Raw genomic sequence first — 20712 nt, 5'->3', positions numbered from 1 at the left:
GTCACTGAGGGATAGGAGGGCTCCCACGCAGGGCCGCGGCCTCAGCAGAGCTGAGCAACCTGACTGACTGTGCCTGCATTTCTGTAGGACGTGAGAGGCTTGGGAGGTGCTGCAGGCCTGCAGGAGGAGGTGAAGGAAGGGAGCTGCTCCCTTGCCATCGGCCTGCTTGCTGCTGGGGGAGCATCAAACTCCAGCACCGGGCGGGATGATGCGGGGAGAGTGGCCGCAGACAAAGGCCCTTGTGGCAGGGGGAAGGAAGGAGGCTGTGTCGGACCAGGCCCCACTGAGGGGCCAGGCGCACGGCAATGAATAAAGCATCTCCACCCTGTGATCCCACGATGAAATTCAGCCCGGACAGGTCTCTCCCCCCGTGGGGCGGATGGAGAGTCCAGGATGTTATCCTCGACAGCCACTGGGGATCCTGCGGCACAGCTCCCCAAAGCACATCCATGCTGTGTGTTGGCTCCCATTACACAGCCCGATGCTACACCCAGTGACAGCATCCAGAGAGACTTCGGCCTTATTTAACTTGGGGCACCAGGACAGAGCCGAACACCCCAGTCTGACACTTGCGTGCATTCCCTATACCAGCTGCATGCCGTCTGTAGCCAGACAACATCGTGCGTTGTTCTGCAGCCGCCTCCCCTGTGCCGGGCAGACTTACAGCTGGGGGACAGGGCACAGAGCAGAACTCCCGCAGGTCTTTGGGGTGGATGTGACCGGTCCAACGCTGCTAGGATCGAGGGCCCAGGGGATGAACAAGGCGCTGTGCAAACCCTCGAGGACACCGGAGGCGCTTCGCGGACCCCGCTCTCGGTGGGGCATGGCACTCTTCGGTGTACACCGTAGGACAGAGAGGGGCCACGGGAGGCGCCTTCCGTAGCAGCGCCCGGCACAAGCCGGTGCCGAGCAGTGTGATAGCGGGGGTATAACGTGGGACACTAGGACAGGGCGAGAACAAGCCCTGCTCCGAGAAGGAGTGACCCCCGCCCAGTCCCGGCCCGGTTCCCCACGCCCACGTGGGCAGCAGAGCCGGCACCGCGGGAAAACGCGCTCCCGCCCCGCCTCTATTGGGCGCTTCCCGCCAGTGACACCCGTGCCGCCCCGCCCCCGCGCGCCACGGGGTGGGGCCGCTCCTTCACCCCTTGCCCTCTACAAAGATGGCGGCGAAGTCACGGCGCTCCTCAGTACTTAAGATGGCCGCCTCGCGACGCTGCAGCCGCCATCCGCCAGGCGTTCCCCTCGGCGCGGCGCAGTGCCGGCGGCGAAGGGGTGCGCTCCCGGCGTGCCTTGCGCGGGGCGGGACTGCTCGGCGCGGTGGCTGCTGGGAGCTGTAGTGCGGGGCCGCCGACGGTCACGTGTCGCGCCCGGCAGTGGCCGCGTCGGGAGCGGAGGCGCCAAGATGGCGGCGCTGCGGGGCGGAGCGGTGCTCCCAGCCGCCGGGGTCGGGGCTGGGGTCTGCGGCGCTTCGACCGGAGCCGCCTCGCGGGGACCGGCGGGCGGCGGCGCCTCTCGCCAGCCACCTCTGCACGCCGGCAGCCCCCTGCAGGTAGGCGGCGGGCGGCGGCGGCGGCGGCCGCGCCGTGACACGTGGAGGCCGGGGCGGCTCCCGCGGCTGCAGCACCACGTGTGCCGGTTGCGGGTCCGCGGCGCGGGGCTGCGGCCGTCCCGTAGGGGCTGCCCCGGGCCGGGGGCCGTAGGGAGGTTCGTCCGGAAGGTCGCCGCGGCTCTCGCTGCCGGCGGTATGCGGGCAGCGGGCGGGTGCTGCCGTCGGCGCGGGCTCCGCGCGGTGTCAGCGGCCCGGCGGAACAGTGGGGGAACGGGAGGACGGGGCCGGCGGGTGTGTGGGAATCACCTGGGGGGGTCAGGTACTGGGGGGCTGCGCGTCCCTGCCCTTCCTAGCTCGGTGCGGTGCCGCAGACCGCCCCTTGTGTCACTGTCTCGTGTCCCTCGGCCGTGCCTGCGATCCTTAAGGCGGTCCTTAGACTTCCGTCGAGATCCCTCGTCGTGCCCTCATCCCACCGCTTGGACACGGCCGTGAGGAGACCCCCGCCCTTCGCACCGTAACGCCCATTGAGGACGGCGCTGCCTCTATGTGCGGCGCTCCCCGACAGTCGCTGGCCGTGCCCTCCGCCGGAGCTCCCCGCCCTGCCCGGGGCACAGCCGGGACGCGCGTGTCCCTGCACAGCTCTGTGGGGCGAGCAGCTCGTGGGCACGTGCCCGTGATGCCTGTGACTTTGGTACGTGGGAGAGCCCCACAGAGCACTTGGCCCTCCCTTTGGGGCTGCGGGCGTCCTATGCTTTCCCCACCGATGGTGCCCGATGTGCGCCCTGGGTGCAGTGTGCTCAGGGCCCATACCCATGCTTCAGCATCCCCGTGACTTTAAAGCCAACCATGGGACACAGCAGGGGCTCTGCAGGGAGCAGGCCGGGCGGGTTTGTGCCCCCGCCCCGACGCGAGGGCAGGAGGAGGTGCCCGGCCCCAGGTGGATCAAAGGGAGTCCCCGGGGAACGCGGGTGACTCAGGACTGTGGGACTCCTGGCGAGGCACTGAGTCAAAGGAGTTGGGGAGCACTGGGATATGGCCTTCTCGCTGGCTGGAAAGGGCCCTGGGAGTGGGAGGGTTTGATTTCTCTCCACACGCTAGAAAGGACACTGGGAATGTCACCCGTGGGCTGCATAATGCTGACCCCTGGGTGTGGGGCTGGAGTTTGGCTGTGTTTCGGGGGAGGAAGGCTGCCTGGCAGCTCCCTGTCAGCTCACCCAGGTCTCTGTCCTTGGGGCATTTATTGTCCCCGGCTGCGTTATCTCTGCCAAAGCCCATCTGCAAGCAGGAACCCAAACACTGTCTCGTGCTGGCAACACACCAATGCTGTGCCTCTGCTGCTGGCAGGGGCTGTGGTGCAGCCTTACCCCTATGTGCCAGGGGTCTGGGAAGGACAGAGGACCCAGGGTGCTTGGGATGAGCAGCGAGGAGCATTTTTGATGCTGGGTCATGAGTGCTGTCTGCTGGGAGCAGTGATGGTTCCAGCCCTGGCAGTGACAGCCGGATGCATCCCTGTTGCTGAGCCCTGCACATTTTGTAATGTTTTGGGCTTATCTGAAGCGCCGACAGCCAAAGCCAAAGGAGCATGTGATGGTCTGTGGGCGCAGGAGGGAAATGTGCATCTCCCCTGCCCACTGAGCACGAGCAGTGTGCTATCAGACACATATGGGATGCGTTGGGCTTCATTCGCTGTCCTTCACCAGTCCCAAAACTGCTGGGTGAGAGCTTTCAGTGCGGTGCCGCTTGTGATGGTGGAAAGGGGCCCAGGACTGGTGGCACAGCACATTGTGGGGCTTCGTGCAGTGGGGTGGGGTTGTGTGGACTCCCCCAGACAGTGAGGGATTTTGAAGGTCTCTGTGGTGCTGTCTGACCTTCTTGCTCATTTGGAGGTGTGTGGTGATGGTTTGTGGAGTGCTGATCTATTTTACCCCACATTCTGTAGTGTTTCTCCTTTGAGGAGGATGACCTGAACTTGTCGCTGGATACAGAAACCATCCCAGAGGCTGAGGAGATCCTGGGGACAATGCAGAACTACCTTGACTCCTCTGTCATCTCCATCATCGAGGACCTCTCCCTAAGCGAGGTGGGTCCCTGTGCATGGTGGTGGCCTGGGCCACTCTGGGGCCCTGCTGCCCCACAGCTGTGCCCTAGTGCCCTCTGAGCTAGCACCCGCTCTTCCTGCAGGGCAAGGTCTGCCTGGATGCACAGAATGAGCTGTCCCTGCTCACTGCCATCACGGAGATCCTGGACAGCACAGATGATGAGACCCTGTCCCCCTTCGACACCATTGTGGACACAGAGCTGCTGACCTCGCTGCGGGAGCGGGAGAACCCCTCGGTGAGTGATGGGGCCTCTCCTTCAACTTAAAATGCCCTTCTGAACCTTCACGTGTGGCGTTCGGTAGGATGGGGGATTCACAGGAGGCTCAGGACCTCTGTGCTGATCTGCACAGCCAGCCTGGGGTGAGGTGACAACATTGTTGGGAGCTCTGTACCTTCCGTGCATCATCCTCCATCCATCTCTTCACCAGTTCCAGAAGTTTCTCAGCCTATCCCGGCCAGTTCTTGAGTGCAAGAGCCCTGCCTTGGAGCAGCCCAAGGGTCTCTGGTCCCTCAGCAGCGGTGGCAGCATAGCCGAAGCTGGGAAGGTGAGCAGGGAGAGCTGGAGGAGTGGTTCTGGGGTGGTGATGCCCCCAGTGCAGCTGGAAGAGAGCATCGCTAAGTGGTGGGAGCTGACATGAGCTCTGGTTTCCCCTTTCCAGACCGACGTGGATTTGGCCTGGGACTGCATTGCTCACGGCCTGGAGGACCCATCACCACCAAAGAAGCAAACCTGCAGCACCCCGCGGGTGGAGAGGAAGCAGGGGCGGCCCCGTGCCCATGAGCAGCTCCCCCTGCAGCGTAGTGACGGGGAGGAGGAAGATGAGGAGGCTGCCTCCAGCCCAGAGCTGGACAGCAGCATGGAGGCTGCAGAGTTCTCCATGAATGTGCCTGAGGTGGTGGCGGAGGAGCACGAAGACCCCTGTGTCATCAACACAGGTGATGTGTCGCTGAGCGAGCTGGTGAAGTCCATGCATCCCTACTGCCTGCCCACCTTCACTGTGTGTGTGGACCCCGAGAGCGAGCCCATGGCCAAGGAGCTACTGAGCGGCCCCGTTGTGCTGGAGATCGTACCCAGGGAGGGTGAGAACATGGAGATCCCCGTGGTGCTGCAGCCCCTGGCCCCCAACTTCCCTGACCTGGAACCCCAGCTACTGGGCACAGAGGGCAACGCGGAGTCAATCCCAGTGCACGGAGAGGAGCTGCCAGGAGATCCAGCACCTGAAACTGGAGTGGAGGAGGAGGAGAAACCACCTGGGCAGGAGCCCTCATGTGCAGCGCTGGACAGCAAGACCCCTATGGAGACTACAGTGAACAACAAGCGTGAGATTTGTGAGAAGGGACGTGGCCGTGAGAGAGCAAGGAAGAGTAGAAAAAAGAAAGTGGAGGAAGGTCCAAGTGAGGAGGGCCGGCCAGGCAGAGACTGCATGGCACACCGGGTGCACTCAGGCAGGTCACGGCGGGCAGCACGGCCCTCGCTGCAGGTCTCTGACTTCCTGGCACGGCAACTGGAGCAAGCACGGAAGGAGGGGCAGATGGAGCTGCATGCTGAGCGGGCACCACAGCCACGTGGCCGCCACCGGGGCACGGCAGGGGCCTCCCTGCCCACGAAGGAGCCCCCGGAGCTGCCAAAAGAGTTGGAGCCAGAAATGACAGACACAGTGCTGGAGAAGGGTGAGACTGCTGTGCCTGTGGAGAAAACCACAGAGGAGCCGCTAGCAGCAAGGCAACCCAGCCCGGTGGAGCAGGAGGACAAAGGGGCTGCACAGCCAGATGTTGAGATGCCAAAGCAGGATGTAGGCATGGAGCCCACCCAGAGCGTGCCCACAGCAGAGCCAAGTGAGACCCTGCCCAAGGAGGCCAAGCCCAAGGCCCTGAGCCTGAGGGAGTATCGCATGCGCATGCAGCACCGCCAGTCCAGCATGGGAAGCGGGAAGGAGGGCAAGAAGCAAGCAGCCAGCAAGTGGCCCAGTGTCCCTGAGCCTCCCACCGAGCTGGCAGACATTCCCTGTCTGATGGCACCTGCACGCCCATCCACCGAAACACGTAGGGCTCAGAAGAGCCTGGAGAAATCAGCCAGTTCCCCTGCTGGGCCTCCTCCTACCAACAAAGCACCTCTGGCTCCGGCTCCAGCACCAGCTCCTGCTCCAGCACCAGCTCCGGCACCTGCCTCAGCCCCACCACCTCCAGTGACACCAGTACCTTTTGTTGCACCTACCATGCCCCCAGCTGCTGGGACAGCTCCCCCTGGGATGCCACCACCGGCTACTACTGGTGCTTATGCCGTGTATCCATCTGTGCCTTCCTGGCCCTGCTTTGGTCCGCAGCCCCTGGGCTGCCATGCTCTGCCCCCACCGCCTGGCGCTGGGCCCCCCGGCACTTTCCACATGGTGCCCAGCCTCCCGCCTCCACCCATGGCCTGGCCCCCGCCGGCCCTGCCCCCCCCCCCACCTTTCATCCCCGGTGGCCCCTATGGCCCCGTGGGCTGGGCCCCCCCATCTTACTGGCCAGGCATCCCCATTCCACCACCTCCAGTGCCTCCTATGGCATACGGTGATCCTGCGCTGCAGGGTGCAGCGGCCTCTTCAGTCCCAGCTGGTGGCTGCCCCAGCACGGCCCTCCTGCATGGGCAGTCTCCCCCAGCCCTGGAGCTGCCAGCTATCCCTGTGCAGCCATCCCCAGGCAGTGAGATGGGGACTGCAGGCAGCCAGGCCAGACCAGGGGTCAGCAGGGTGTCAAATGCTAGGAGGCAGGCACGTTTGGTGGGGGAGAGTTCCTTCCCCAAGGTACCCTCGGCTCCGGCCCCCACCCAGCCACTAGAAACTCCATCGGGTGCTGCTGCTCAGCCTAGCATGATCCCTCCTGCTGCACCATCTCCAGCTGAGGCTGCTCCCACCCAACCCTTGGTGGAGCCCCCACCTGCAGCACCCATCCAGCTCTCGAAGGCCGCCCCGGCTCAAGTTCCTGCAGAGGTGTCAGCTGCTGTTATCCCTGCTAGGGGGTCCCCTGGCACCTACCTTACAGAGGAGCCTGTGGGGCCAGCCAAGACCCCACTGGAGCCACCCAGCCACAAGCCGATCACCCAGGCTCTAGTACCACCACCAAAACCATGCCGGGAGAGCAGCAAGCCGCCCACTGCACGGCCCTGGAGGCACCAACCACTCATCAGCCCTGCACAGCCCAGTGACAGCAACCAGGACATTGTACAGGCCTTCATCAGTGAGATTGGTGAGTGGGGGATTGCGGGAAGTGCTTCCAGCTGCTGCCTTGCAGCAGGGTGAGGGTGGCAAGGCTGTGTCTGTGGGCTTGGACAGTGTGTTTGGCAATCTTGTAAATCCTCACTGCCTACAGCCTGGGCTTACTGTGCCTAAACTGGTCCTTTTGGGACTCCAGAGCTGGGTACTCCCGTCCCTGCTGTGGGAGGCACTGAAGCTACTGTAGCTTGAAGTGTGCCCAGGGGAAGAGGGTGGAGGCAAAACTGACCTGTACTCTCTCCTGGTCCAGGGATCGAAGCTGCCGACTTGTCCAGCCTGCTGGAGCAGTTTGAGAAATCCGAAGGTGAGGATGCAGCATGTTGTCCCCTGTAGGGTCCTCTGTGTCCTTGTGCTGCGTGTGCTCCTAAAGTGGTATTACCTTGTGTGGGTGCCATGTCCAGGGGCTTCTCTGCCTTTGTTTCCTTTCTGTCCTGAGTCAGTTGTTCAGAGGTCTCTGGGGCAGCTGAGGAGATGGTGGTGGGAAGAAAAGTGGAAGAAAAGGCAAAAGCTCTACAGAGGGCCGGGATGCCTTGAAACCTCTTCCTCATGTTCACAGTCTGTCTGCTGCCCTCCAGCTCTGCTCTCACCCACCCACTCTCTTTTCAGCTAAGAAGGAGGAGGCTCCTGTTCAGCCCCCTGAGGAAAGGCGGCCAGCAAGGAGTGCTGGGTGAGTACAGGGTTCTCCATGTGCCTCAGCATGGAGCCCCGGGGCAGCCCTGGGCTGTTCAGTCCTGGCAGAGGGATGTAGGACTGGGATCTGCAAGGTCTGTCTTTGCAGCTCTTGGATATTGCGTGCCCCCTATTCAGGCAGCTTGGGTGGGTACGAGTGTCCCTGAGAGCAGAATCTGGAGGCAGCTGCTTCTTACAGAGCTCCTTTCCCCTTCTCAGGTCGGAGCCCCAGCCAGAGAGGAAGCCCCCGGACAGCCTACAGGCCTCGGAGTTGGCCAACGTGGCAGGTGATGCCCAGAAGCGGGGAGGGGAGCACCTGGAGTCTTATCGAGGGCTTTTGTGGGGCTGGGAGCTGCCTGGAGGGGAAACCAGGGCTTGAGGGGAGCTGGGAGCTTGGGTGAGGTCTCCAGCCAGGTGGACTGCAATGAGGGGTGTTCCCCTCTTTTTTTTCCATCAGGATCCCCCTCCTAACAGCTCTGTGCTACTCTTGCAGGGCTCACCCCCCCGGCGACCCCTCCCCACCAGCTCTGGAAGCCGCTGCCAACTGTCTCAATGCTGGCCAAGACCAAGTCACCCGTCTCGGCACCTCAGGAAGGGAGTCAGAGGACCACCAAGCTCACAAAAGCTAAACCCCTGCCCCAGAGCAAGCTCCAGGGGAGGAGCCCAGCACCTGGCAGCGCAGCCCCCAGCCACGTCTGCTCAGGTGACCATGACTACTGCATCCCACGCACGACACGCTTGGAGAACAGCAGCATCGCTGGCACGCAGCCCCCCGCCACTGAGAGCGGCTCCCGCTGGAACGTCAAACACCACCGGGACATCACCATCAAGCCCATCTCCTCCTTAACCAAACGGACGCTGGACCAGCCCAAGCCGGCCCCCGCCACTTCAGTGGGGCCCAGCCAGGAGTCCCCGGGGGCTGCCTGCCCAACCCCCCTGGATTATCGGACTAGCGTCCCCAGCAAGGCCATCACCGGGGGTGACAGCCCCGCCACCTCAGTGCTCCTATCCCCGGCCGCGTCTCCCTGCCGGGACCAGGAGGTGTGGACCCCTAGCACCCAGCCTGGCCGTGTCGCTGCCAAGAAGTCCCTGCGCTGCTACCGGAGACCGCAGGACTCGCCCAGCCCCTCTGCAGGCAGCTGGAGGGCCGGCCGCAGCCGGGCCAGCCGCTCCTTCAGTTCCAGCTCGGATGGAGCTAGCGAGTCTTCATCATCATCCTCATCCTCCCGATCCCGGTCACGGTCACTGTCCCCACCGCCCAAGCGGTGGCGAGGGTAAGTGGCAGAGTGCTGTCAGCGTGCTCTTTGGGTGTTGCCTGGTGGCTGATCTTTTGCAAAGGTGTTTCCCTGTGGTCCCTCTGAAGGAGTGAGCAGCTAAACAGTTAGAGGACTGGCTGAGTCCCCTCTCTGAGCAAGGCCTCCTTGTCCTTCCTGGAGCCCCACCATGTGCTAGCACGCATGCCAGCCCTTGGTTATGCCTTGGCTTTTGGGTGCTTTCTCTGGGATTAATGCAGGTGTTTGTACTGGTGCAGCCCTAAATGTAGGAATGAGATAAGCTGCAGGCACAGCAGGGAGCAACCCATCTGGGTTTGTTGTTCTGCTGCTTCCCCGCACTCCTTATTGAGGCATCTGCGGGGTAACTTTCTTTGGAGCCTTTGTGCGTCTGGGTGTTGCAAGGATGTGTCCCTGCCACTCAACCCAGCTGGGCTGGGACTCCCTCTGTCCTCTTTTCCTGAACATTGTACTGGCCAGTGTCCCCATGGATGATGCCAGCCTGACCTGCTGTCCCCCAGAAGCTGTGTGCCAGTCCCTGGGCTTGGGTCTTGGGTTTGTCAATGGCAGAGTCCAGCTGTGGGCAGTGTGTGCACCTTATTGCTGACTGGAGGCTGCGCAGCTTGGCCATGGAGGGTTTGGGGTGCTGCCCCTTTGCTTGGAGGCCAGGGGCTGTGGGCAGTGAAGCCCATAGTGGGTGAATGCCATGGCCCATGGTGTGTATGGTTGGAGGCACTTGGCTCTTGGCTGGGGTGGCTGCTGGATGCTATGCAGGTGCAGTGGCTCCGTTAGCATTGTGTGCCATGTAGAGTTCAGTGCAGCAGCTCCACATTCTCTGGATCCTTACCTGGCTGCAGCCATGCTGAATGGTTCCCATATACCCATATCTTGCTCTTCAGAGGTTGTGCGAAGAGATCCTACTCCGTTTAGGCTGTGGGGTTTGGAGCAGCACCTTTGTAGTGCCTTCGTTCTCCCTGGCAAACGTGGGCAGATGTTTCCATAGCCAGGCTCACCCTGAGGATACTGATAGGTCTTGTCTATGTGCCGTGCTGGGTGTTTTGGCAGAATGGAGCTCTCTTGCTTCCCGAGAGCCTCGTGGTGCTGGACACAGGTGCTGAGTTTTCTCTTTTTCCCTCCAGGTACCGCTCAAGATGTTCCCACAGCTCGTCTTCCCGCTCCAGCTGCGGGTCATGTGGCAGGTCCCGAGACAGGTCCTCCTCTTCCTCCTCCTCATCCTCCTACTCCTCCCGGTCCCCGTCCCGCAGGCAGTCCCGCTCCCGTTCGCCCTCTCCCTGCAGGAGGAGTAACAGACGGAGAAGGTGAGTGTGGTCCCTTTGACAGAACGCCTACTCCTCAGGTGTCTCCCTTGTGTCTTGCTCCTGGGATCACTCTCTTCCAACACCTTCCTCGACCCTATAGCTCACAAGTTTGTTTTCTGCTCTACAGATACAGTTACGATGCACAGGACCATTACCAAAGGCAGAGGATCCTCCAGAAGGAACGTGCAATAGTGAGTGGATTTAGGGAGTGGGTACGGTGGTGGTGGGTCAACGATTGTACTAGATGGTCTTAGAGGTCTTTTCCATCACTGATGATTCTATGAATGCTGGATGTGTTGTGGGGCTGGGAAGCTGGATTTGGGACTCCTTAGATCATTAGCTCACAGGACGGTGCCCCTGCCCACAGGAGGAGCGGCGAGTTGTGTTCATTGGCAAGATCCCCAGCAGGATGACGCGGTCAGAGCTGCGGCACCGCTTCTCGGTGTTTGGGGACATCGAGGAGTGCACCCTGCACTTCCGCTCCGAGGGGTAAGAGCTCTCCTTGGTCTTTCCCAGCTCCTCAAGAGGGTGGTGTGACCGTGTCCACGCTCATCTCCTTCTTGTTTCCAGGGACAACTATGGCTTTGTCACCTACCGCTATGCTGAGGAGGCCTTCGCTGCCATTGAGAGCGGGCACAAGCTGCGACGTCCAGATGAGCAGCCTTTTGATCTGTGCTTTGGTGGCCGCCGGCAGTTCTGCAGGAGGAACTATGCCGACCTGGGTGAGTTGCACCCTAGATCCCTTCCTTCCCACGTGCATTCGGCAGGTGGTTGGATTCCCCCCAGCCCCATCCCTCCCTGCATCCTCTCCCAGCCCAGCACTGATTTTGGATGTGGCTCAGGGCAGGCTCTCCCCATATCTTTTAGACTCCAACCGAGAGGATTTCGATCCAGCCCCTGTGAAGAGCAAGTTCGACTCGCTGGACTTCGACACGCTGCTGCGGCAGGCACAGCGCAGCCTGCGGAGGTAGCAGCAAGCACGGCGGAGCGCCCGCCCCCGCTTTTATACTCGAATACAAAAGACAAAAAAAGTATGGAGTGAAAGATGAGGTTTTTAAGAAAAAGAAAAAGGAAAAAAATTTGTTTTATAACCAGTATTTAAGGAGGACGGGCAGTTTTCCATCAACTGGAAGGGCCTAGGTGAGTGGCAGCCTCGGGCTTGCCGAGCCGTGTAATAAATGTGGATGCCCAAACCCAGCTCTGCCTTGTCTCCTCCTTGGTGTGGCCCCTTGAGTGCTCAAGGTGGGCAGGAGGCTCCTTGGGTCTGGCCCTGGGACAGGGAAGGGTATAGGTACTTCTTAACACCGTGCGCTCCTTGGGTTTGGGATGTCTGGGAAGCGGGGCAGGATGCCGAGGCACTCAAGTCCCTGTGTTAGCCCCTAAATGGCCTAACACGGGGTGAACAGGTTCTGTCTCTCACTGGCAATCTGTAGGTTTTGGGGCCACGTGCACCTCCCGTGGTGGCCACGCAGGGGCAGTACAAGATCCCCATCCACAGCTGCTCCAATGGGATATGGGAGCTGCAGCCCTCCACTGTGGCAGCAGCACTGGGGACCAGGTGTGCAAGGATGGTAATGTGTCCCCTTCCAGACTGCTGCTTGGTTCTGCTCCCGTTCACTGGAAGAGGGGTTTGACACCTTGTCCCTTGAAGTAGAGGCTGTGACTGCACCCTACAGGGGATGGGGGTGATGGGCAGAGCGCAAGATCACAAGATCTACCACTATGTGCATGGGCCTCTGGGAAGTGCAGTGATTTTGGAGAGGCAAAGCCTTGCTTCTGTCTGCATCCTGGTGGCATGAGCCCTGACTTAGCTCTGGGCAGGGCTCCTCCTCCTACCACAGGTATGTGAGGTGAGGCTCTGACGTGGTCTCCCACCCTGCCTGGCCCTGGACATTGCCCAGGGAAGAAATTGAGGAGTTGGCTGCATGCAGAGGGATGTCAATGGGAATGCAGCTCTACAGAGCCCTTGGCTGGGCCTTTGCACCCTGCTGAGTGAGATGCTCTATGGACACATCCAGATGTGTGTAACAGCCTTATGTGCTAGTGGCCAGGAGGGAATTGGCCGCCATGGTTGCCGGGCATTCAGGCAGCCCCATGAGCACAGCATCACCCTGCATGCACATCCCTGGGCTGCACGGTCCCCTCTCCCTGCTCCTGTGGCTGAGGGAAAGCAGTGGGTGTGAAAGCGTTTGTGTTGCCAAAAGAATTAACACCCTGCTGTTGTGCCCTATAAATCTTTCAAGTGCTGGAGGCTGGCTTTATCCTCCTGCGTTGCAGTTTAATGGTTTCCGTTCGCAGTAACCCGGCCCTGTGTTCTGGGGTTATTGATTTAAAGTCTGTTGTGGAGGCTGCGAGAGCTGCAGAAAGGTGCTTTCCTGCTGCCCAGCTGGTGGCAAAGGCTCCTCAGACAAGGTTATTTGGGGCCTTGGGGGGTGTGGGTTGCATAGGACCAGGTACCCACATCACCATGGGGGGGTGGGCAAGCTTGATAGGACCTGACTTGCGATGCTCAGCCTGAAAACACACAGACACCAACCACGCTGTGCAGAACCCCTCATGGTCTGCACTGGTTCCCTCCTCTGGGATCCCAGCCCTTGGGGTTCAGGCTGACTCCACTCCTCCAAGCTCAGAGGTTCCCCCAAGAACTGGAAGGGATGCTCATCTTGTTCTAAGACTTCAGCATCTCTGCTCTCCTACACCACTCACCCCAAATCCCCCTCTGGCCCTGGTGGACAGCCAGGAGTTGTGTGTGCTTTAAATCTGTGCAGCTGAGAGGTTCATTTCCATGCCCCTTCCTATAGCTGCTTTGCAGACACCCCGTGTCCTTTTTCTCACATTGGGATTGTTCTCCAGGGCCATCCCATAAGCAATTGTGTGTAAGGATGCAATGGATGTGTTGTAGGTGCCTCTAAACTGAATGCCTGCTCCAGCCACTAACCAGTTATTACTAATTCTTCCTGAGTCCTCCTATAGAAAAGTCTGCAGCTGTAATGTCCCAGGAAGCAAGGAGCAAGTGGCCATCAGATCTGCCGTCAGGTGGTAGCAAGGAATTTGTGAGAAAAATGGCATGGGATGAAGGAAATAGTCCTGAAGTTGGAGAAGTATTAAAAAAGAAGGAAAAAGGAAAACTCACAGAAAATGTAACTGCTGTTTTTTGTTGTTGTTGTTGTTTTTTGTTTGTTTGTTTGTTTTTTGTCAGTCCAGGAAAATTCCCTCCTGACCCTAATCTGGCAGTAGTGCTAAGCCTCATGTGGGCAGACCTCTGGGAGGGTAATGCTGGGAACATGTGGTCCAGCACTGGTCTCTAGTGCTTCAGAAGAAGGAATACCTCAGCACTCTTAGAAGCTAGTTGAGAAGGAAATGATTATTTCTTTATCTTCACATAGACCAGCAGAAGCCTGGAGGCCTGGGGCTGAAGCAGCACCTCCTTCAGGACACCTGGCTGTCCAGGAGCTGCAGCACGGGCTGTGTGCCTGTCAGCTGGGGCTGGTCTGACTCAGTATCCGCAGCTCACAGCCTTTGTGTGCAGTGGAGCTCATCCTTCCTGGATGCAGAGCTGCAAGGATATTCTGGAAGAAGTCTCTTAAAGCCTCACGCAATGGTGGTAATGTTTCTGTCTCTGCTAAAAATAACTTCTCTGATGCATCAGAGCATCATGCCATTCCTTTTTCACAGAAGAACCATACTGCTGTTTTGCATTCATCCTTCAGTGTTCCCGTTTCTTCAGTTTCCAGCAAATGTCCTCCCTCGTTGCTATTTTGCTGAGTTTTGCTCCCTTTGTCCCCACTGAGAGATGGTAAAACCCATTGCTGGGTTCTGACCGTGGCTGGTTCCCCTCCCCAGTGCTCTCCATGTGTTGCTGGATGCCCACTCCTTCCTGCAGGGCTCCCAGGGCAACATTACTGATTGCTAAAACCGCAGCTGAAATAATGTTTGTTTCGCTTCGTGGTAAATCGATAAGGAAATTCGCCTTCTCTTTTGTTGGATACCTGAGCCCTGCCATTCTGCTGCTGTTTATTGCCTGGCATTCACTGGGAAATTAAAGGCTCCTATAATTGCACAATTTCTGCTCTGTATTCTTCTTGTAGCCTTAGAGACGGCACAGCGTATGCTCATGGCCGTGCCTCGTGTGCAGCCAGTCCCAGAACACCCAGCCAGGCCCTCCTTCTGCCCTTTCTCAGGACACAACCGTGCTATGGTGTCTCTAGTTTAACCTGAGAAGATGCTGCTTAGGTGACAACGGAGCCATAGGCTGCTGGGACAAATGGGCTTAGCACCTCCAGGCATGACGTTGGGGAGGCCCACGAGCCCATGGGAAAATGCCGTGTGGTGTGAACTGAGTGTGACTGGAAGGCTCAATCGGGAGGTGAGCTGTGAGGTTGTGATATCATGATCTTATCGGTACTTGTGGACAGGCTGCGTTCCCAGGTGAGCACTGGGAACTGCATCTGTAAACAGCTTATTTTTAGAGACAGGAAGCGTGTGGAGAAGCAGCAAAAAATGCACTCACGCTGTTACCTAGAGACAGCTGGGACTTGTCCTGAAGAAAGGAGCTCTCTGCCAAGCACCTGGGGGCAAAGGGATTCCCGCATGACACTTGTTTGCTATGACAAGGTTGCACAGGCTTAAAGAAGCAAGGTTAGCAGCTCAGGCCATGCAGCTTGAGAGGCTGTGCTTGGCAGTGTGAGTCAGACACCCTGTGACGCCTGCAGCCTCTCCTGAGGTGCACGCACATGGTGCTGTGCACTGAAGATGTATGGACCAGGCGAGGTCTGTCTGTGGAACCTCAGGACGCAGCCCTGCGCTGGGACATGGAGCGTGCACTTCTAATGCCTCTGGTTGAGTTTAGTAGGGTCAAAGCACTTGGCTGGTAAAAAATACGAGTTAAGTGTATGATAGAAGATCATAACCTCTGGGACAATGCACAGTAAATGCATGAGGAACTAGCTCAGGCTGTGCTTGAGCTTGCATAGGCTTTGAAGCCTGGCTATGGGGCAGCCAGACCACTTTGGTCCATTTTCTCAAGTGGACACGGTGCTGCCGACTATCTCATGTGACTAAAGGGACCTGCAGGACGCATCTGGCTGTGAACTGTAGCTGCCACGAGGGAACAATGAATAAGTCAGTGTCCTTCGGGTGCTGCTGGAGTCAGACTCCAAAGAAAGCAGTGCTATTAATGGCCTGGATCAAAGGAGTAGGTCAGAGCGGGACAGGATCTCCGGAGCGCCAGTAGCAACCGGGGGAAGGGGTGACAGCAGCCAGCATCACTTGCTGCTACGGACAGCTGCTCCCTTAATCCCCATCTCTAACAACATCTCTAAACATCTCCGTGCAGGAGCAGGTTGCTGAAGCAGTGGGCTCGGTTTTGTCTTTGCTCACTCTCTCTTGTGCTGCTTTGGCTAGCAGCTAGTTCCTAATTGTAGGCTCTGGAGAAGTTGCCTCTCTTGGCTGTCCTTCCTTCAAAGTTTGCTGTTGGGCCCTCTGTTCCCTGTAGCCTTCCTCCTACTGCATAAAACATGTTTCTATTAGCAATCATCTTGTTTTTAGCAAGCTGCAGTTTGAAAATGATTTTGGCTGGCCTGAACGTGTGGTGGGTTTTTTATTTAACTTGCCAGAATTTGGGATTTTCTCTGCTTAATCTTTGGCCACAACTTACACTTGTTGAAGGGTGTCTTTTTTACTTCAAAATGCCTTCTTCACTCAGCTGTGCATCTGTGCCATATTTGGAGATAATTCTTCACTAGCATATTTTGACTGATGGCATATTTGAAGCTTAAACACAGGGTCTCGGTGTCACTCACGAGCATTTTGTCCTTTCATCAGCTGCTTTAAAATCCTTTTTAATTATTTCCCAAATGTTATACTCCCTGCCTTCTGAGGGAGAATGTACCCATCTCCTTTATTTCAGTTGCATCGCACTGCGTGGTACTTTTGTTCTCGCTTTTTCCTCTCGGCAGTGATGAATTTGAGCACATTGTATTTGCTATGACAGAGGTACTGTTCACTCTTACATTTCTAACTGCCTCCCATGCACTACCCATGACTAACTCAAGAGTTCATTCTCCACTCGGTGCCTCTGAGAGGTCCTTCTAAGAATCATTCGAGGCTAAAAATACAGTCTTTGCATCATTCTTTGACATGGCACCCACCCAGTCTATCTGGGGGTAATTAATATCCACCTACAACTGCCCTAAGTCCTCCAAATGTTTTTCACTCCACTGTCCTACTCAGGTGGTCAGCAGTATGTACTCAGTGTTCAATGCATTTCAGTGTGCATACTCCTCTGGTAGTCTAAACAAAATAAAGACTTCCAGCTGAGAGACCTGCCTCACCTTTGGTGATGGAAACAAGCATTTTATGATCACTACTGGGTAAGATCAGCTCACCGTGTACAAAAACATACAGTTTTCCATACGCATTCTGGAATCCTTGTCAGGTTGAAGGGTATGGTAATCATTCCCTATTTTCCTCCATCTCTACTCAGAGGCTGGCACTTAATTTGCTGGTTTTTACTTCTCGATGACCAAGACTGGCTTAAGTAGCAGATTGCACACAGCATCAAATAATGCAATGATTTCATATCTAGATTGCTTTGCAGTTCCTGGGTACGGGACACAGCCCCAGCAACAGCTTAAGGAGAACGGATCTTCTTAACCTCATCCTTTGCTTTGCTAACAGTACTTGCAAAATGCTTTAGGTGCACACAGCACAGAAAAATACGTCATGTTTGGCTTTTAGGAGCATCTGTAAATTAAGGGTTTTATCTACTATTCTCCAGTTGTTCTGCTTGCTATTTATTTATTTATTTATTTATTTATTTATTTATTTATTTAGCTTGTTTCTAAACCCATTCTGAGACTTTTGGAGGTGCAGCATTAGGCAGCCTCTGCTTACAAAGGAACCACCTCGGGCAGTATTTGCTGCAGGCAGCTGGGCACTTCCAGCTCTGTTCGGGTTTCGAGTGAACGTTTCCATATCTCCTAGAAACAGTGACAAACTGACTTTGCTACACGTTATAAGTTCAGAAGGAATGAGTTATAAGTGCACCTTGCTACATCTGCCCCTCCTTTTGGTACAAAGGTGACTTTTTCTAGTCTGATTGTTCAACCCACCAGATCGCCTGTTTCTCCAATGGGGAGAAATGCCCCTCTTAAACCTCAGCCCACCTTCCAAATCCATTCTTTTTTATTTACACAAACATTACGATTACTGGTGGCACGTTGTCTTATGCACTGAAATCCATCCTAAATTCAACAGAGATCCCCTTTACTTTCCAGATAGCATTCTGCCCTTCTCCATGCAGCTGCTTCAACGTGGGACAATAAAACTCTGGAACAGGGATCTTGTTGCTGCCCACTTTCTCCACCGCGTGGTGGTTTTCAGACTCCCGCACAACAGTGTAAATGACAGCATTTCCCTTCTCACCGTCTGTGGATCGCCGCACGTGTTGCACCGTGCTTTCCTCTCATCAGCCAGTTTCCTCTCATTTGCCATGCTGGCTGTTGGGTTGTATCTACAGTGCAAAGCATGGCCCACAACTCTGCTGGGATGGAATGACTTTTGGGAGTGAATTTTACCGTTTAGCTGAATGCTTTGTCAAAGGTTAGTTCACCTTCTCAAAGTCTTTCCAAGCTGCCGTGTTCTCCCTTTGGCCCAATCACAGCCTGCTGTATGATTCCACCTTCCTTTTTATTTCTTTATTTATTTGTTCCAAGGGAAAGAAAAAAAATTACCTTGTTGCACTTTATTTAAGCATAGGATAGGGTACACACATTTGCTTGAGATCCTCCCTGGAATAGTGTTAGAACAAGCATTCAGTCCTGGCTTGCATTATTTTACCTCCGTAATCTCAAGTTTGCTGCAGGGAACTATCCTGTCCTGGCGAGAAAACTGAGAAGACGGTATCTCTCTCTTGTTCCTATAAATCATTTAACAAAGGCAGTATATTGGAGCTAAGCCAAGTTCCTCAGAATAAGGCATGTTTCTGCTTAACCTTCAGTGAGGTCTCATTTGTTGCTCTACTTGACAAGGCATAGCCTGCATTTGGTTCTGCTTGGCCGGGGGCTCCCCAGAGGACTAGGATGCTTGCTCTTTCAGTCGAAGCCTCATAGTGTGTGGTTCGAAGCAGAGCTTGCCTGATGTGTTAAATACACTTTGCTGATGACTAGCAGTGGGTTACAAACTTGAATTTGTGGCATTTTTTTTTCCTTTCTTGCTTTTGTTCCCACTTGGGATTCACTGTCTCCTGAGAGGCTCCTCCTGAGACTCGGTACCCACTGGGGTGTCCATTAAGGTAAGAGGATTCTTCAAGAATGCCTTCACAAGTCCTGCTTCACTGCAGCTGGCCTGTTTTGCTCGGATGTGCTGATGGAGAAGGTGCTGCTCTCATTGCAGGACTGCTGCAAGCGCACAGGAGGCAGACTCTTGCAAACCAGCAATTTGTAGTCCACCCCCTTCTCACATTTCTGCATACTCAGACCTGAGAGGCAGGCGTTTTATAGGGGAGGTTAAGTCCTATTTCCACTGAATCCCATAATCACAATGCCGTTTCATGGGGCCATTTTTTTTCCTGCTTCTCCCCGGCCTCTGGTACCTCCGGGGCCATAACAATGCCAGGTGTGGTGCACAGCTTGGTGAGAAGACAAGTTTCTGCTCTAATGCCTTTTTGTGTATTTTCTGCTCCTATGGCAGAACGGATGTTAGAGAGACTTGCTGTAGCATCTGCCTTGAAAGCCTTACCTCTGAGATGCCAGGCCCTGCTCGGTGTTAAGTGAAATTGTCTGCAGCTCATTAACATCAAAGCATTTTCTCCACTGGTCTGGGCAGCTCAGTAGTAACCAGCAGATGAACCAGAGAGCAGATATGCTCTCTGCTAAACTTTGCCTGCAAACAATTAACATCAAAGGGGAGCCACCGTGAAACAGGGAGAAAACAATGCTTCTACTGCAGCGAGTCTCGTATCTAGAGGGGAGCAGGGAGAGGCCAGAGCCCCAGCCCAAGGCTTTGTGCTGAGGTGTCTACAGCAGCGAGCAGAGGAGCGGCTGCTGGCGGTATTGTCCACAAATGTGGTGCACCCACTTTGGTTTGAACAGAGCTCCCCAGAGCTGTTTGGAGCAGCACGATACAGGCTCTGGTGTATCAGACCCCAGCCAGCCCATTTTCAGGATCAAGTTGGATCTGCTGTCACCTCAGCATGCCTGAGGCTGTTTCACCACATTGCCATCATTATTGCAGACTTTCTTGAGAACAGTTCCACTGTGCTTCATGCCCTTCTCTCATCTTCTAAAGTCTTGGCTAGTGATTCCAATGCTGCTGCCTTTTTCTAAAGCGGAGTTTGACCCTCTGTTTGCCTTTCCCCACAGGAAGCCTGGGGATTTAAGCCATTTTTTTGCTTGCCAGACCATTCCCTTCCTCTAGCTCTCTAGTTCATGCCTTCCTCATCTTCTTCCTCTCTGGTTTGGCAGTGGATAAGAAAACCAGGCTGCTGGTATTTACCACACTAGCAGTGTGTGATTAGCGGTGGGAAACAGGAGGGGCTTGAAAACAAATTAAATCTCCATCTCACTTTCTGCTTGTTTGACCACAGCTCTAACATGCTGCAGCTGCAGGTCAGAAGCTTTTTGTCAAGGTGCTGCACCAGCACAGAATAGAAACATGGGGCTATCTCAAAGAGTTTGCAGTCTAAACACTGATCTAGAAAGAGAAGGTTGCAAACAACAATGACAACAAAAAGAATGTCAAATGGTGTCTCTCTAATAATAACAGCTGGGGTCAAGACTACAGATGATGAAACTACAGTGAGATGTGATCAGCTAGCATGTGCTTCCTTCCTGCCAGCTCTGCCACAGGCAGGGCAGAGCGCTGCAGGGCACAACCGAAACAGTCAAAGGTTTGTGAGTCGAAGTTGTAGGAGGTGACTTTCAGGCACTCTTGGGCAAGGTACTTTCTCCAGAAGGGAGGCACACTTTGTGAAAAGCTCGTGCAATTCTGTCAATCGATGCACTGACAGATTTCTAATATCACCTAGGCAAGAGTCAGACCATTACAGAACTACGGGATTTCGTCTTGTCCATCCTAGAAAAAGAAAGGCATGTGGAGGCTATGCACCGAATAGTGTTAGGGTAGAGTAAGGGTGAAAAGCTGCTGAGAAGACAACTCCAGTATTGCTCAAGTGTGAGTGGCCACTCGGGACAGGGAAACAACGGGCAGCCTCCAGAAAGGACCTGGCAGGAACAAGATGACAAAATTGCTTTGAACAGGAGATTCCTCAATTTAAGACCAGCATCATATGGTCCATACCTGGGCCATCTCTGTCACAGCAGGGATGTGATCTAAGGGCAGAAGAAACAAGGGGATAATGACAGCTCAATGACCATGGCCATGCTGCCACTATCATGAACACTGGCCACTGAATCTCAGGCTTCTATGACCAGATTGCACCAAACATATGCTGTGAGGATGAGGGGCTCCAAAAGGCCCTGCACCCTACCAGAGCAGGCCTGGCCAAACTGTCATTGCTTTACAGCTGCAAGGACACAAGCTGAAAGTTTTTCT

General features: G+C 56.0%; 1 protein-coding gene across 1 annotated transcript; it reads left to right on the top strand.

Annotated features, from left to right (window-relative positions):
- Window positions 1–1283: 1283 nt before the first annotated feature.
- Window positions 1284–11355, top strand: PPRC1 (PPARG related coactivator 1). Its single transcript, XM_085229146.1, has 14 exons — window positions 1284–1549; window positions 3489–3629; window positions 3731–3883; window positions 4077–4193; window positions 4308–6873; window positions 7150–7203; window positions 7506–7566; window positions 7788–7855; window positions 8062–8842; window positions 9979–10158; window positions 10286–10349; window positions 10526–10647; window positions 10729–10880; window positions 11026–11355. The coding sequence occupies exons 1-14, from the start codon at window positions 1403–1405 to the stop codon at window positions 11127–11129; spliced, it is 4710 nt and encodes a 1569-aa protein (XP_085085272.1). The 5' UTR covers window positions 1284–1402; the 3' UTR covers window positions 11130–11355.
- Window positions 11356–20712: the final 9357 nt, after the last annotated feature.

The sequence above is a fragment of the Meleagris gallopavo genome, chromosome 8 (genome assembly GCF_905368555.1).
Source record: "Meleagris gallopavo chromosome 8, MGAL_WU_HG_1.1, whole genome shotgun sequence".
Lineage (NCBI taxonomy): Eukaryota > Metazoa > Chordata > Aves > Galliformes > Phasianidae > Meleagris > Meleagris gallopavo.
The sequence above is the reverse complement of the archived record's forward strand: the minus strand, read 5'-3'. Positions and strand labels throughout refer to the sequence as shown.

Coding starts and splice junctions, on each gene's coding strand:
- PPRC1 (XM_085229146.1), top strand. CDS start 1,403: ATGGCGGCGCTGCGGGGCGGAGCGGTGCTCCCAGCCGCCGGGGTCGGG. Junction 1,550..3,488: donor ACGCCGGCAGCCCCCTGCAG/GTAGGCGGCGGG, acceptor CACATTCTGTAG/TGTTTCTCCTTTGAGGAGGA. Junction 3,630..3,730: donor AGGACCTCTCCCTAAGCGAG/GTGGGTCCCTGT, acceptor CTCTTCCTGCAG/GGCAAGGTCTGCCTGGATGC.